Source organism: Caretta caretta, chromosome 7, assembly GCF_965140235.1.
Source record: "Caretta caretta isolate rCarCar2 chromosome 7, rCarCar1.hap1, whole genome shotgun sequence".
NCBI classification, from domain to species: domain Eukaryota; kingdom Metazoa; phylum Chordata; order Testudines; family Cheloniidae; genus Caretta; species Caretta caretta.
Window position 1 is genome coordinate 77180917 of NC_134212.1, and position 17976 is coordinate 77198892.

Below are 17976 nucleotides of genomic sequence, written 5' to 3' on the forward strand. Positions count from 1 at the left end.
CTGCACTCAGCTCGATGGGTAAGAACAGCACTGCTTCTGCCCATATAGAAGTTAATGGCAAAACCTCCACTGACTTCAGTGGGAATAGGAGAAGGTTTCAGATGCTACAATACTGTAGACAGGGGGCATGATGTAAGCTCTCGACTGGATAGGTTTGTCTAAGTGAACTCCTTACAGCCAGCTGGGAATGTTTTCCCTTTCTTTCAAATGTGAATATAGAAGATTAAAATCAAAGTATCCAGGCAAAACCATTCTGGATAGAGGGCCAAAGTGGGCGGGAAAATATGATACACATCTCAAGGGGATCCTGGGGGCAATGACCCTTTGGAAAATTAGGGCAATTTTTGATCATCTTCCCATTTTTTTAAATTGTCTGTTTGTGTGTCCATCCCTTTTCTCCTAAAGACTTCAGATTTTCTTATGATTTCTCTCTTCAAACAACTGAAAGAAGGGGGACTGTCCCTGTGCTCAACCAGTTATCTCTTTATAGGTACCATGAGATCTCAGAGTCAGCAAGACTTAGTGATCTTAAATAGGGATTTCTTCAGCATTTCCGAACAAGTTAAAGCTGTTCCTCAGATTACAATTGAGTGAGTGACTTCAATCAATAGAATACCCAGTCTGCACATTTCAAACTAATTCAACAATACTACTAAGATGAGTAAAAAGAAAAGGAGTACTTGTGGCACCTTAGAGACTAACAAATTTATTTGAGCATAAGTTTTCGTGAGCTACAGCTCACTTCATCGGATGGGTGAGTTTCTAACCAACAATGCTTAGGCGGGTGAGTCTCCTTTTACAATCAACACTTCTGTCAGTGCTCCAATAATGAGGAACACAATATTTCAGGGGCCTGGGGGTGGAGTGGGAGAGTCATTCCATTTTGTACTTTTGTACATTCCATAGTACTTTGCTTTGGAGATTAACATTAAACCCTTGTATGATTTTTCTCCAAGTCTCTAACATTACATGGATTTCCAAAATCCATAGCATCAGTAATTCTACTCATAAAAATAAAATGGCTTAATGGGTTTAAAAAATAGCTGTGCTGTGCTCAAGCCACCTGTAACGCAACTTAACAAGCCTGCTGATTTGCATTTTGAAGTGGCTTAGGTTGAGATGGCCTTAATTATACTGCAAAACAGGAAAGATTTAATCTCTTTAAATTACCTACTGGTTACTCAAAAATGTCACATCCTGCATTTTAAGCAACTATCAAAGGGTTGCAAAATGAATTCCTATTGCATAAATAAAAACAACAACATAATTAAGATCAACAATCTTTCCTTCCTTCCTCTGACCTATTATTATGTGTGTATATATTTCACACTGAGACCACTGTCCTTTGAAATGACCTCAGGTGGATTGTGTGTTTCCCATTTCCTCTCAGGTTACCCAGACTTGTAAGTGGCATGATGCAGCTCACCATGTATTACTGTAACTGTTTTCATTTTAATACGAAATGATCTGGAAGGATCGTGCACTTTACTGGTAAAAGTGCTGACTCAAACAGGTTCCCGGATTTGGGCCCTCAGAGCGAAGAGATGCTTTAAATGTACAATTGCACCACTTCAGTCTGGGACTGGGAATGAAAGCCAACACAAACTATACTATCACAAAAGTGGTGGAGAGAAGTGACTGACATTACAGGAATACATTACATAAATAAAAGCTACAAGGCTACTGGCTCACATCTGTGTCATTTCACTGTAGCTCTTCATCTGACTATTGGATCTGAAGAATCATCCTTCCCTTTCTTCTTTGGGCAAATTATAACTGAGTTACAGTTACTTTAAGCAACTCTGATGGCCAAAAATGTCGATGTCCGCTTAGGTACAGTAAAGATTTGAGAGGACCACAACCACTAAGCACAAACAATATTAAGAATAGTGCAAAGAAAATAAAAAAGGAGACTTTGAGTAGGCCTTTCAAAATTCCCATCATGTAGCCTAAAATAAAACAAAACTTTATTTGCATTTAAACAGCATCCTGACTCAGTCTCTGTCTAGTGCAGAGGTGGGCAAACTACGGCCCGCGGGCCACATCCGCCCCATGGTACCCTCCTGCCTGGCCCCGGAGCTCCTGGCCTGGGAGGCTATTCGCCCTCTCCCGCTATTCCCCCTCCCCCGCAGCCTCAGCTCACTGTGCTGCCAGCGCAATGCTCTGGGCTGAGGGGCTGCGAGCTCCCGGGGCAGCGCAGCTACAGAGCCCGGCCTGAGCCGTGCTCTGTGCTGTGTGGCGGCGTAGCTATAGAGCCGCCAGCCACCGGCGCTCCAGGCAGCGCGGTAAGGGGGCAGGGAACAGAGGGGGTTGGATAGAAGGCAGAGGAGATTGAGGGGGTGGTCAGGGGCCGGGGGTGTGGATAGGTGTCAGGGTGGTCAGAGGGCGGGGAACAGGGGGGTTGAATGGGGGCAAGGGTCCTGGGGGGCAGTCAGGAAGGAGAGAGGGGGTTAGATGGGGCGGCAGGGGGCAGTCGGGGCAGGGATTCCAGGAGAGGTCAGGGGACAGGGAGAAGGGGTAGTTGGATGGGGCAGGGGTCCCGGGGGGGCAATCTGGAATGAGAGGAGGAGTTGGATGGGGTAGTGGGGGGCAGTCAGGGGTGGGGAGTCCGGGGGCAGTCAGGGGACAGGGAGAAGGGGGTGGTGGATGGGGCAGGAGTCCCTGGGGGGCCATCAGTGGACAGGGAACAGGGGTGGTTGGATGGGGTAAGAGTCCCGGGGGGGTCATCTGGGGGCGAGAAGCGGGGGGGGGGGGGAGGTTGGATAGGGGTCAGGGGCCGGGCCATGCCTGGCTGTCTGGGGAGGCACAGTCTCCCCTAACTGGCCCTCCATATAATTTTGGAAACCCGATGTGGCCCACAGCCCAAAACGTTTGCCTACCCCTGGTCTAGTGTTTAACAGGGGTGCACACAGGTCCTCATGTCCAGGATGTTTGTTCAGGCTGGGAACTAAGATCTGTGCTTAGGATATGGCTGTCCCCAAACTTCCCTCTCTTCCATGATCTCTTTAGTCCTTACTCTTCCTGTGAACTTCCCTGAGGCTTCAAGCTCCATCCCACGCTACACTCCCACCTACCAGAAGTAGTGGTAGCAATAAGTGGGTTCTCAACTCTGTCAATGGCAACATGTGCAGGTTCTGTATCTGAGCTGGAGCTTGGTAGTTCTATTCAAATACTGTGTTTAATGTACTCTGGAGAACTTGTAGAAGGGGAGGACACAAAGTATGAGAGAAATTTGGAGGGAGTGATACTGGTCCCAAAGAGACCATATATTTTAACATTACTAGAGAAGATACTTCTCCTCCTAGGACATCAAAGCTATTTTAGGAGTGCTGAAGGAGTCATGGCATTGGAAGCTCTAAAGTCCTCAGAGGAGTCACAGGGCAGAAAGGAGCTGGAAGCTTGAGGGTCAGTCGCTGGGGAGAGAGTTAGAAGCCAGGCCACATGATGGTGGTAGGGATGGGGAAGATGTGGAGAAAACCCACAGGAAAGGGAGAGAGGGAGCAGATGTGCACACATACTTAGAACTTTAGAACTTGAATGTTATGTGAAACTGAATGGCAGTCAGGTTCCAAAGAACATTCTGGATAGCAAGATACTAGTGCTAACAAGTGTTTATTATTCATTTCTGTGAACAGAGCTAGTGTCTGAAACAAACAGATTTGGAGTTAATTTGGGGCTGGGGGACACGAGGAAGCTATATAATAAACACAGCGTTACGGCCTGATTTGTTTCCACTGATTTCAGTGGGATGTTTGCAATTGATTTCAGTGGGAGTAGAAGTAGACCCTTCTTTTGTATCACGCTGCCTTTCATAGTCTGTATCCCCAAATAGAGAGTTAACTAATAACAGTTATAAAGCAAAAATAAATTACAACAGCCAAGGAAGAGGAAAATTAAGAGATGCAGACAAAACAGAAAAGATAGGTTTCAGTTGGCATTTTTAAACAGTAGTGATGCAAAGAAGTAGGGAGGTACAGGAAGGCTCTCCCATCTGTCAAGAACTCTAGCGGGAGGACATCAGGACTGGCAAGACTGTATGAAGGCACAAAGAGCAGGAAGAGAGGAAGGAGCAGGGAAGGGAGCAAAGAAGGACAAGTCTCTCAAGAAGACTAAAACAAAAACAAGTTCAGGAATTTTTAAGCTGGATCTCACAAATACAGGAAGACAATGAAGACACTCAGTGGAACTGGGAAAAATGTCGACATTTATTTGTGTAAGCAAGTGGGCAGCAAAATTCTGGACTCTAGAGGGTTAAGGGAAGCCATATAGAAGCGAATTATAATAGTCATGGTAACAAAAGAGCAGGCATGGATGAAGATTTTGACCAATGTGGAAAAAAGATAGTGGCCTATGGTGCATGTTCAGACAAAGAATATGTGGTGGGACAAGGAAACTTCACTGTCCAGAATGCAAAGCATATGGACGATGGAGACAAACAGGAAGTTGGAGATAAGGACAGATATAAAAGTGATGGAGCTGAATTTGAGGTGGTTCTTCTTGCCCAAGAGAAGTATTTCTATTTATGAGATGTTTAGCAGAACAAAGTTGAGGTCAAGCACAAATTTACGTGGCCAGTGTAGTCTGCATAGTCGTTAATGTTTGGGTATTTTGATATTTTGATCCAAGTAGAAAGCTGGCTAGATTGTCGGGCTCAACGGGTAGTTATCAATGGCTCCATGTCTAGTTGGCAGCCGGTATCAAGTGGAGTGCCCCAAGGGTCGGTCCTGGGGCCGGTTTTGTTCAATATCTTCATAAATGATCTGGAGGATGGTGTGGATTGCACTCTCAGCAAATTTGCGGATGATACTAAACTGGGAGGAGTGGTAGATACGCTGGAGGGGAGGGATAGAATACAGAAGGACCTAGACAAATTGGAGGATTGGGCCAAAAGAAATCTGATGAGGTTCAGTAAGGATAAGTGCAGGGTCCTGCACTTAGGACGGAAGTACCCAATGCACAGCTACAGACTAGGGACCGAATGGCTAGGCAGCAGTTCTGCGGAAAAGGACCTAGGGGTGACAGTGGACGAGAAGCTGGATATGAGTCAGCAGTGTGCCCTTGTTGCCAAGAAGGCCAATGGCATTTGGGGATGTATAAGTAGGGGCATAGCGAGCAGATCGAGGGACGTGATCGTTCCCCTCTATTCGACATTGGTGAGGCCTCATCTGGAGTACTGTGTCCAGTTTTGGGCCCCACACTTCAAGAAGGATGTGGATAAATTGGAGAGAGTCCAGCGAAGGGCAACAAAAATGATTAGGGGTCTGGAACACATGAGTTATGAGGAGAGGCTGAGGGAGCTGGGATTGTTTAGCCTGCAGAAGAGAAGAATGAGGGGGGATTTGATAGCTGCTTTCAACTACCTGAAAGGGGGTTCCAAAGAGGATGGCTCTAGACTGTTCTCAATGGTAGCAGATGACAGAACGAGGAGTAATGGTCTCAAGCTGCAGTGGGGGAGGTTTAGATTGGATATTAGGAAAAACTTTTTCACTAAGAGGGTGGTGAAACACTGGAATGCGTTACCTAGGGAGGTGGTAGAATCTCCTTCCTTAGAGGTTTTTAAGGTCAGGCTTGACAAAGCCCTGGCTGGGATGATTTAACTGGGAATTGGTCCTGCTTCGAGCAGGGGGTTGGACTAGATGACCTTCTGGGGTCCCTTCCAACCCTTATATTCTATGATTCTATGAATTCAGGAAAATAATCACTATTGAGGACAGCACTTAAGTAGGTGTTTATAACCTACTGGAGTCAATAGTTAAAGTTAAACAGGTGCTTCACTACTTTCCTGAGTCAGAGCCTGAGAAATCAGTTAGCACACAATTAATTCTGCTTAATGAAAAGACACAAAAAGGTCCAGAAAAAATTCACCAGGGCAAGTGATATCAAGTTATCACTTATTATTTGGTAGTCTAATTCAAAGTACACAGAGAGCGTGTGCCAATTTCTTTCCATTCCTTTCAAACAGTACAGCTATTATTATTATTACAGCTATTTATTGATTTAGTTCCACCTTAAGAAACTCAAAAACTGTTGGGCTAGAATGTTTTAAATCTGAATTTCAAGTGCAAGCAGAAGCCTGTTCTCCTTTTTAATTAAATAATGAAAGGGTGAAATTGGGCAGAGCCAAGTACTATCAGCATTGGAAGGTGGAAGAGAACTCTCCTGGATATCCTCAATTTATCACAATTCTCAGATTGTGCCACAGAGAATCCATAATCTTTTTTTTTTTTAAAAATCTTTAAGATACTGAAGCAGCCACTAGGGCCACAGCCTAAAGTTAACTTCTACTCTTCCATGGGTAATAAATACCCCTTGTGAACAAATGCAAAGGACAGACAAAGGTAAATGTTCTTTTTTTTTTTTTTTTAAGAATATGAAGATTTGATTTACAGAGGCCTTACTTTCCTGTGTGCCCAAAGCTGGCTCTGTCAGCAGGAGACAGCTGTTGCCTTCAGGGAAAGAGGAAGAGCCAAGCTCACAAAAAGCAGGGTCAGCATCAGGAAAAATAAATCTTTGAACGTTCATACTCGAAGGCTGCTAAATTCAGCAGAATGTTAAAATCAAGTTCTAGACCATATAAAGGAATGTGTTACAACTGGTGCTCAAATCCAGGATTAAACCTTGGCTAGGGGCAGTTTGTGGCATAGAGCGCTAAGGACCATTGGGGCTCAGCAAACACAGGAGCTGAATCCCCACAGGTCATCCCCACTCTTGGGTATTTGTGTAGGAACCACACATCCATTGATTCAAACCTCCTTCCCAGGGCAGACTTCAGTAGTCTCCATCCCCAATGCCTGGTTACCACAGAGGGCAGCTGAGGTGCTAGGGGATGAAATCGCAGAGGCAGAGAATCTCCAGAAAACTAGAGGGGATGTTCTTCCACTTCAGCTGAGGGAACTGAATGGGCTGTTGAGCGAGAGAAAGTAGGATGAATTCTCCACCACCCCATCAGTGTGCATTTTATGCCAACAAAGGTTCTTGGGTATATCCAAACTACGAAAAAAAGAGTTTTGCTTTGTTTTGGTTTTTACCGTGTGTTAGCTAATACACGGTAACTAGCATGTGGTAAAATCCGAGTGTGTTTGGACAAGGCAGTCATAATTTAAACATGTGTTAGAAGTTCAGGGTAAACAGTAGTGTGAGCTAACACGTGATAAATACCATTTTTCTGCTAGTGAAAACAAGGCCTTTAAGACATATTAGCACATGTTGGCCTGTTTAGCACATGTTAAGTGCAGTGCCTACACAATCACTTTTTAAATGTGTTTGTTAGCATGTGTTAGCTAACAACACCTTTAAATCCTAGTCTTGACAAGACCTAAGGGGGAGTCTAGGCTACAGCACAACCAGTTCAAATGATCTAAAGCTTTACAATAAATGAGAGTTAAGAGGGCTTTTCAGTCATGCTAACCTAATTCAACTGAAGTAAGAAAATTCCAGAAAGCACCCTTCTTTTGCCCATCAGGGTAGAGCCCTTTGAGGTTCTGATAGGTGCTTCCCTCGTCAAATTGTTCCCAGGACCGAACCCACAAAAGGGTGTTTTTAGAGCGTAACATTCTACCTTCAACAGAAAAACCATTAGATTTTTTTTTTTTAAAGAAAAATTCTCTCAACAATTTTTTGTTCTGTTTGGATTTGAACACTCTTCTGCATTGTTTGGAAACCAAACACTGCAGAATTTGGCTAATGGACAAGAACCAGAATTTGAAACTTTTTTTTTTTTTTTTTTGTCCAAGCTGAGTGAAATGCATGTGGTAAACAAGCAGCACCAATGGAGAGAAGTAAATCAGATTTTTTTAATTCTTTCAACCTTAATATGCTAAAAAACACAGGGAAAGAAATGTGATTCTTAAAAATACATGATATTTAACATATCCCTTTAACAAACACAATCTTTCTTTTCTTTCAGTTTTCTATAGCTGACCTTCATATTAATTCAAAAAAGTGTTTTATTTCTGCATATTCCAATAGTACTTCCTGATAAAAGTTATAAAGAAAAAGCAAGGTAACCCTTTAGGGCTGTAACAGTGGATTACTTTGAAATAGGATATATTTCCTTTGAACCAGGAGTTCTCTACCAACTCTGGTTTTTCATTATCTATTCTGGCCAGGTAACAGTGCATTTAGTAGGACACTACTGGAGGGCAGATCTTAAGATGAAGGGTGAAGTACTTTGCTGTGCTCCATATTACATGACACTTTTCAGCACAGTTATAAACAACACTGGATTTCACAATCAAGATTTTCTCATTCTCATTGATCATCTGCACAGAATACATACAGCTTGAAATAGAAAATTACTGTAATTTAATTTCAAAATAGGGTTTTCCCAACATTTAACATAAAATTGAAAAGGCTAAATAAAGCCATCAAAGAATTCAGGAGACACCCTTCAAATCCCCAAAGAGCTTTCCTCGAAAGACAGAGATTGGAAAGCACATTAAATCATCTTCCTCATCTTCTGTGTGTTGGGCTAGCCACCAGCAAGAATAGCCTTGGGCCAAGGAGATGGTATGTTCATCCAGGCATTTGCTTGCCATAAAAGACAATAGCTCGGGGTGGGGAAGCTGATTAAAGGAAGAACAGCTCTTCTTTTACCTTAATGATTTTGCTCATTCCTAATTTTACTTGCTCTATCAATCTCCCACTTCTCCAGAGCCATCATTAATGCCAACAAAGCTGTCTTACACACCCTAATAATGTTACAGTTTAAGAAAGGAGAAAGACACTGACATAATGACCTTTTTTTTTTTTTGGTTCAGTAACATTCTTAGTAAAGTTCAGTAACTTTACCTGAGACTGTGCATTGACATTGGCCTTATTTGTAACCAACACTTTAACAACTGCTGTCTGTCCAGCCAGAGATGCTATGTGCAGTGCTGTGTTTCCTTTCTGAAATTAGAGAGGGATGAAATGTGAAATGTGTTTAAAAGTAAAACTAGTAGAAATTTACAGTTGAAAACGTGATTAAGCATGTCGACCCCACGGCCCATTCTGAAATATATTTTCAGCTACTAATACACGCTTCATATAATATTTCTATTGTTAAATATATTTTAATATATCTCTACAAAACAAAGTAAGACAGTGTTCTATAATTTTTGTGACCTAACATCCTCACTAGTAACCTGCGACGTTTATTATAACCTACGAGATGTGTGTTGAAAAATTCTTGAGAGTCACATCATCAGGAGAAAATATTTAATTCCTTAAACTGCTATAATAATGCCTGCAATCAATTGGTTGACACTTTGCTTACATGGAATCTGGGCAAACAGTAGAACAGCTAGATAGGAACTACTGACCTTTGTTGCTGCATCCACATTGGCACCTCGCTTTATCAGTTCTGAAACAACTTCTACATGACCTTCTTTGGAAGCAAGATGGAGTGCGTTCAACCCATTCTGATAAAAAATGGAAAGGGAAAGACTGATACAGGTTGTTTAGTGCAGCAAACAATCTATCATGAGACCAAAGGATTACATACCATTCTGATTATCTTCTGAAGAAGCTATTTTCAAATGAGCATTTTAACTACTTGGTTATAGGAAGCAATAAGTGTTCAGCTGGACTACAGAGGCTTAATGGCATTAAATAGGACACATTAGCACAAACACTAGTGTAATACAAATAGAATTCATAATAAAATTGAACACCTTAATGTTATCCCAGTGAAAGTGAAATATAGTTTCTTAAAGGATTTTGTTGTATAGGAAATGCAAATATGCAATAAGATTCAGTTATCAAAACATGAACTGAAAGTTATTACTGATAAGAAGTGATAATATATACCTAGACAAAGCAACAGTAGAGTTTACAGAATGAAGGAAAATTTAATTAAAATATTCTACCACCTGATTGCAAATGTTGATGTCCACTCCAGTTTTTAAGTAGTCAAGAGCCTTTTCTAGGTTGCCAGCTCGAGCAGCTCGTAGGTAACTTGCGTTTGTATCAGACTGGGGGGGCAAAAGGAAAAATTGAGTTTGTCATTAGAACAAGATACAGAAATACATTCACTTAGCATCAAACCTATTCATGAGATGAAAATAATACATTTTATATTTATTATTTACATATGGCACTAAAGTAGCCCAAACTGCTTTACCAAACATGGGCCAAATCTTGCAGTCCCTACTTAGGGAAAATCTGTTGATATCAGTGGGAATTTTACCTAAGGACTGCAAGAGTTCATTTCATGCGCATTCTGGTAGAATGAGGCAGTTCTGCCTGGGGTAAAAGAACAGTAGCCAAGTTGACATCTGGTGCCCAGCACACTCAACAAAAGGATTGGGACTCAGGGTTAGCATACCATGGCAACCATCCTCCTTTTACAAAATGATTATTAAAGTCTCACATGAAAGATTTCCCTCATCATCCAAACAGCATTGGAAGTCGATATATCTACTTCAGAGGGATTGAGGCTACTGGAATTCAAAACTATGGTTCCAGGGAATATAGGTACTTAAAATCTGATATTTTGATTATAGTCTGCATAATTTTTCTTTAAGTCACCTTTTATTTATTACACTTGACAATGTTTCAAGAAAGTCATCTGGATCTTTAGTAAAGGTTATTTTAACATGTACAAAGCATTTCAAAAATTGATAGGTGCAGTACAGTTGTCCTACTCTATTGCTTTAATATAGCTTCCCTACTTAGTTTAATGTTTCAGTTGAGATAAGTTTGAATACAACAGAGTCACTGTTTTTATCTGTGGCATGAAACAGCTACAGAGGAGGTCTTTTGGTTGAGGAATGGGAGATCAGAATTTTCTGGTCAACTCTACCATAGACTTCCTCTGAGACCTTGTGCTATTGCTTCATCTTTCTGTGCCTGTTCTCCATTTGTTGTGCAATGTGCTCTGATATCCCCTCTGTGTTGGGGACTAAGAAAAGGCTCATGCAGAGAACCTTAATGCCAGCCCTACCCTGGCTTGAGAGGCCTTCTGCTACGGTTGCCAACTGTCTAACTGCACAAACTGAAATACCATTGCCTTACCCAACCCGCCCCACCCCACCCCCTCCCCAAGGCCTGCCCCTGCCCTGCTCCTTCTCTGAGGTCCTGCACCTCCGCTCCCTCCATCGCTCACTCTCCCCCACCCTCACTCACTTTCACTGGGCTGGGGTAGGGGATTAAGGTGCTGTGGGGGGTCAGGCACTGGGCTGGGGCCGAGGGATTCAGAGTGTGAGAGGTGGATCCACAGGGCGCAGGGGGTTGGAGTGCAGGAAAGGGTGTGGGCTCTGAGAGGGAGTTTGGATGCAGGAGGGGGTGAGGGGTTGGGCTCTGAGAGGGAGTTTGGGTGCGGGCTTAGGGCTGAGGCAGGGGGTTAGGGTGCAGGAGGGGGGCGCTTACCTCGGGCAGCTCCCGAAAGTGACTGGCACATCCTTCTGGCAGAGGCTCCTAGGCGTGGGGACAAAGGGGTCTCCGTGCACTGGCTCTGCCCACAGGCACCATACCTGCAACTCCCATTGGCCACAGTTCCTGGCCAATGGGAGCTGTGGAGTCTGTGCTCAGGGTAGAGGCAGTGTGCAGAGACCCGCTACTCCTCCCGGGGCCATAGGGACATGTTGGCCACTTCTGAGAGCGGTGCGGAGCCAGGGCAGGTAGGAAGCCTGCCTTAGCCCTCCTACGCTGCTGGACTGTTCATGCACAAAATCTCCTTGTTTGGCTGCAGTACCTCTGGGAGATAGAGCCTGATTCCGGGAGACTCCCAGTGAAACCAGGAAGGTTGGCAACCCTACCTCCTGCACACAGGATATTCTCAGGTGGCCATTGGCACTCGTTGTAAAGCTCTTTACATTTCCAGAATGGTGTAGAGGGCCTTAGACTAAATGAGAATTGGGCCCCCTTTTTGTCTACAAACTAAGTGGAAATGTTAGTGTATTTCCTAAACATTCCTAAACAGATATACAATATAAAGATTTAAGTCAAACAGCTTAAGAGATCCATTAGGAATGTAACAGGTATGCCACATTTTTGCAACGATTAATATTGTTAATTTATTGAAAATGCTGAAGTGAATAATACAAGTATTAATATTAAAATCTTAAGACTTTTTCAAACATATGCCCTGCTATCATGATGTATTTTTCAGAGCAATGGCTTCCCAGTACGGCACAAAAACAATGTAACACTATCATCTATCACAATATGGAGATCTAAAATCTTCTATTACATGAACTAGTCGACTGTCAATTCCAATGCAAACACACAGGCAAATCTACTGTATTTGTAGAAAACTTCCTGAAAGTAATGCAAGAATTTTACAGTGGGATGAGGCGAATTCACAAAACCCCCAACACACACCACTGGCCAAGCCAAATTGGCTAAATTACAGCCAAAGGTATTTAAGTTAATAAAATCCTATTGATTTAAAAGACCTGCAGCTTTCTCTTGCATTTACATCTTTAGAATATGCAGCATGAGCCAAAACTAGAATCTCTAATGCAAATCCATTTGCATTTCAGGTGTGCATTTGTGTGGAATTTCAATCTCCAGAAGTGAACTCATCATTCTGGTTTTGAAAACAGGGGTTTGGCCACTGACAAAATCTTGAGAGAATGGATGATCGTGTGAGATTTCTGTCATCATGGAACAATCTTGCAAGATCTGACGCCTTTGAAACCAAATCTGAACATCAGTGCAAACTCAGCCTCACCTCATATCTAAACACTGCCTTTTAAGCCCCTCTGTTTACAATAGCACTGATGTTCAGAAGTAGGCAATCTAAGGCATAACAGCAGCACAATAATATACACTGTGAAGTCTACTTTCTTTTCTTGTACTTGTACTAGTTTATACTTGTATTAGTACTTGTATTGATATGATTTCTGTTCCAAAAGAATTCATGTCAAGGTCAGCTTTTCTATGACAAAACATTAGCCATGGTCTGTTCTTCAGTGGCTTTTGAGTTATTTGCATTTGGTACTGCATTTTGTGATGGTATGTTAATAGTGGAACCTACTGGGCACTAGTTTACTTTGTTTTTTCCAAGCATGGCATGTTGAACATTACATACTAAGTTATCTTAAGCAATCCTAATAAAGCAGCTGAAGATTTCAGTGTTTAATTAGGATCTATCAAAACTGAGTTACAATTTATACAGTCTAATACACCGAACTACACTCTTTTGAAAATAGCCACAAATAAAGTAGCAGTAAAGCAATTTCATTTAGTAGAGCATTTGAGCTGTGCAATGCAGATTATTACAGATCAGCATTCTACCAGGGTGACCAAAGGTATGAGGATGTACTTAGTAGTCTGGGAGCCCTTTTTGTCACAGTTTAATGGGATATCTATTTGGCATTGTCAGCAGGTGGATGATAATTACCATCAGCTGTTTACAGCTGCTTCTTGGGGGAGGGGAGCCTTCAGGAAAGCATGGTATGCAAAATCAGGTCCAGCCAACTGGATTAATTCCAGCCAGATGAGAAACGTTGCATTTTATTTTTTTTTAAAAGTTTCATTTCACCCCTTCCCCACTCATTTTAAATGTTCAGGCAATAGAAGAAAGAAGGAGAGGGGAAGGGGAAGGGGAAAGAAGGTATATATATTAACATTTGACCCAACAGTATAATGTAGATAGGGTGACATATGTCTTTTCAAAGGCCTCTCCTGAAAATACTGAAACCCTCAAGTGTCAGGGAAGTAAACCTTTATGCTGAACCCATAGCACGATGATCTACAAAAAGGCATCCTGTTTGGACAAAGTTAGTCTAGGTATTATTGAGATGCATACAAACAAACTGCTTACTGGAACATATAGCAGAAATGTAATGCCCACCCCAGCAACTCCCCACTCAAAAACTGCTTTTCAGATTTTGCTATAGAGCTGCTTGTCCCAAGATTGGGTGTAAGAAAAAGACATTTCCAACTAACTTCATTAGTTAAACACCGTTTTGTCCTGTGAGGTTGATATTAAATCAAGATGGACCCATATACATTTTCTTCTACATAAGCAAGAAATGATGACACATATTCTTCTGTCTACTCAGGAGGTAACATGAGCGCTTTGTAATGGGGTATGTGAGTTGCCACTTCCAGTTTTCCTTTTTAATGGCTTCCAGTTACCTGAAGCTGATGTAAGCTAGCATGCAGAATTACATGCCATATTTTGGTAGCTAGGAAATAACGTGACTGCATGCAATGAGAACAGCAAAAGTGTTTCCTTGTGTCCTTGGCTAATGCTCCCAAGTCCTAAGGCTGTGTTATGAGTTACCCCTTTTGGGGCACAGTGTACTTGAGCAAAGACTTGCTGCAATATTTTCAAGTTCAGGACACTGGCTGTTTATTTGGGATTGTACAGTCATGTAGCAAGTTCAATAGGACTTCTGGCTTTTTCTCCATATATTTCAACCTCACTTATAAATAGAAGCCACCAATAAAGTAAAATAGAAAAACGAAAGGGACCCAACCTGTTTGAAAATCGTAGTCCATTCCCAGCTCTCTAGGTGAGCTGTCTTTTAACAATATCCTCCCAGCTTCCAGCCACTTGGATTTAGGTATTACTTCTGCCTCACAGAGAGGCAGAAAATTGTACCAAGCCCTTTTTTACCTTGCAAAGTGACCCAACTAACTTCTCTCCCCTGCTACCCCCAAAGGCCCACAGGCCTTTTCTCTTTAACCAGGCAAACAGTATACCACTGAGTATATCCAACATTTGCAAACACTCAGCATAATCAAAGTAAAGGCCTACATAAAAATTACTGAGTCCCTTTCCAAAAATCCAGGATTGAAGAACTGCAACAAAACAAATTAAATTGAAGACAGAGTAATGAAGAGCTCCTAACAATGTGGTCCAGCCCACAGGTGCCAATCTCAGGAAACACACACCATGTCTCTGCATTCCACAGTCATAGGCAGCAAACCAACTTCAGGTATGTGGGCTTGTTTAGATAATGAAAAATCTAAGGTAAAATCCCTTCTTAGCCTAGGTTTTCCCATAGTACTTCTAATTCTCTCCCATATGACACAGTTCCCCCATCCAGCATATTGCCACAAGCTAGTTTTTATTTCCACTATGCCTCCGGCTCTTGTACATCTGATTGTTGTCCCCCTCTGTGGGTGGAGGCATTCTGCAAACAATTTTAGAATTACTTTAAGCCATCGTACTTCACTATTATTTCAGTTGCACCGATAAGATTCTCTGCACAGAACAGGCAAAAAATACTTTATGCAAAACATGTTAAATCAGCCACAAAAAGATGGACCTCCTAGCAATTTTCTCAACCTGGAAGCAGACTCCATTCCAGCCCCTTCTTCTCTCCAGGGAAAACAAGTGAATCTTGCAGCAGCACATCATTAAGGTCACTAACAGTTGACCAAGATATGTGTGTGTGTGTTACACTGCCAGTCAGGAATTTTCCATAAAAATGTTTTTTCAGCAGACAATTAATCTCCCACAAAATCTAAATCTCTCGCAGGAAAAATTTAAATGTGCAGAATTTTTTTTAATTTTCCATTGGGAAATTACAAATTAAATATTTCATCCTGGGTTGAGTCAAATCAAATTGAAATATTGTTTTGTTGAACAGAATTTCAACATTTCATGGCTGGACTACATCTCCCATGGTGCACTGTGATCTCATCTCTGGTTGAACCACCTAGTGAATCATGGGTGATGTAGTTCTAATGGGAACCCAGACCATATAGGAGTATGGGTCCATGAGGCATCTGAACTACAGCCCCCATGAGATATCAAAGCCATACAGGAGGATACAGATTCATGTCAAGCCAACCCAAAATTAAATGTTTAAATTTGTTGGAAAAAGTTGAAATTAAATGTTTGAATATTTCTTAATATACATTTTTCCAAACTTTCTGTTCTGTAGGAAATACTGATATTTTAAATTTTTAACTCAATTCAGAAATTTATGAAATATCGAAACTTCCCATGGGTTGGAAATTCTGATTTTCAACCAGCTCCAGTGCACATGTATTGCAGATGTAGGGAAGTGATGCCAAGGACACCTCATGAAGAATGTCCTGTTATCAGCCCTATTCTGTTGAAATGGGAGGAGAGAGGGAGCTTTTTGTTTGAACAACTTGGGTGTTCAGCACAGTATCACCTGGGTAGAGTCACAGTCTCAGGTAGCTGGGACTCAAACTATTTAAAGTTTTATAGATCGGAATCCACAACAAACTTCACGTGGAAATCACCTTGTAGCCAGTGCACATCCCAGAACACAGATGCAATGTTCTTTCACCAGGTCAATGTGCTTAATGTACATACTCCCACATTTTGCTGGAGCTAAGGTTTCTAAATAATTTGAAGGGGTAGCTCCATGCAGAAGTCAGCCTCATAGCATCTTTCATTGAAAGATCATTAATAGATCTTTACAAACCTTAATTATTCATACCTCAACATTGCTACAAGGTAATCTACAGTCTAGAAATCTATTTATAGCCATTTTCAGTTTTATCTTTTATTTCCAGTACAAAAATAAGGAAGAAAATTGACTTTTGATTTTCCAGTGTCTTATCAAATGTCAAGAGAATACTAGGTTTAAGACACATATCAAAGCATACTGCATTCTAGATGCTTGTGTAGCTGGCCACTGGGAATGCAATCACTCTGCTATTGCACAGAACCCTTATTTTATCTCCCATAAGGCTTAAAATACATATTGTTGTGTTCCCCTCTTATACAAACTATTGCCTCTCTGCATCTGCACTGGGATTTTGCTACCAGCATCCCGGAAATGGTCTTGCCATACATAGGATATGTTTACACTGTAATTAAAAAGCCATGGCTGGCCTGTGCCAGCCGACTCAGGCTTGCGGAGAATGGGGTGCTGGGTTGTTTAATTGTGGTGTAGACATTTCGTCTCAGGCTGGCAGTTAAACAGCCCCTTAGCCCGAGCTGTCAGGGGCCAGCCGTGGGTGTCTAATTGCAGAGTGGACATACCCATAGAGTTAGTAGTTGTTCACACATAAATAACATTACTCATAACATACTCATAAATCTTATAGATATAGATTATCATTTGAACAGACTTTCCATTACTAGTCACTTTATACTTAAGATCTTTATACTTAAGATCTGTCCCTTCCAGAATTAAAATATTATGCATCTTTGGGAGGAAAGGATCTACTTCTGGATTTCAAACTAATGTTTTCTGTAAGTGCATTGAGCACCAATATGATCAAAGAGGGCTGAGTGACAAGCTTTGATGCACTCAGACTTTTACTAGAAACTGTTCCTTTCTCCACAGGGCCCTCTGACTGCGGTATCAGCACCTTCCTAGATGTCCTGGCTGAGTATAATATAGTCTTCGGGTATTCTCACACACCACCAGATGATTTCTCTCGGAACATGGTCATAAGCCTTCTCAAAATCCTTTTTTCTCTATAATTTTCTACAAGCAATCTTAATGCAAAGATAGCATTAAAACTGGCACAAATACAAACTGACTGTGACTGTTCTATACTATAAAGCATAAAATTGTCAATTGCATTTTTTGTCCATAAATTGGACAAAACAATATATCAGCATACTGTACACAAAAGATATATCTGCCATACTCACATTGGTAATATGTCATTGAACTACCAAAACTAAATGGCTCTGTTTGACACATTTAAATACTAAAAAAAGGTAATGATTTCAAAGTATGATAATGCAAATTTGCCTTTTCAGATTCTACATTTCCAATTGTGTTTGTTTGTTTGTTTGTTTGTTTGGGGAGGGGATTTCCTGAGTTAAAAAATGTATTAAAAGAACAGATTCTGACACCCTTACTCCCTTTCATAGTATCTTAGATCCTGATCTTACAAGGTAAAACTGCAATATCAAATAAAGGTTGACAGCCTCCTCAAGTCATCGCACTGAAGTAAGATACTACTCAAAGTGAGGAAACATTAGCCAAATGCAAGTTATGCTTTAGTCAAGCCCAAGTTATTGAGCTCTATACAGGGATAACTGAATGAAATTTAGTAACCTGCGATATACAGGAGGTCAGATTAAATGATCTAGTGGTC

At 41.5% G+C, this 17976-nt stretch overlaps 1 protein-coding gene across 16 annotated transcripts in view; it reads right to left on the reverse strand.

Moving 5' to 3' along the window:
- Positions 1 to 17976, reverse strand: part of ANK3 (ankyrin 3) — a 558892-nt gene that overhangs the window by 206579 nt on the left and 334337 nt on the right. For all 16 annotated transcript variants that reach the window (XM_075130811.1, XM_048856231.2, XM_075130812.1 and 13 more), the window contains 3 exons: positions 9852 to 9953; positions 9303 to 9401; positions 8791 to 8889 (listed from right to left, as the gene is read on the reverse strand). In XM_075130811.1, the coding sequence (XP_074986912.1) occupies positions 8791 to 8889; positions 9303 to 9401; positions 9852 to 9953 (300 nt within the window). The remainder of the gene's footprint in view (positions 1 to 8790; positions 8890 to 9302; positions 9402 to 9851; positions 9954 to 17976) is intronic.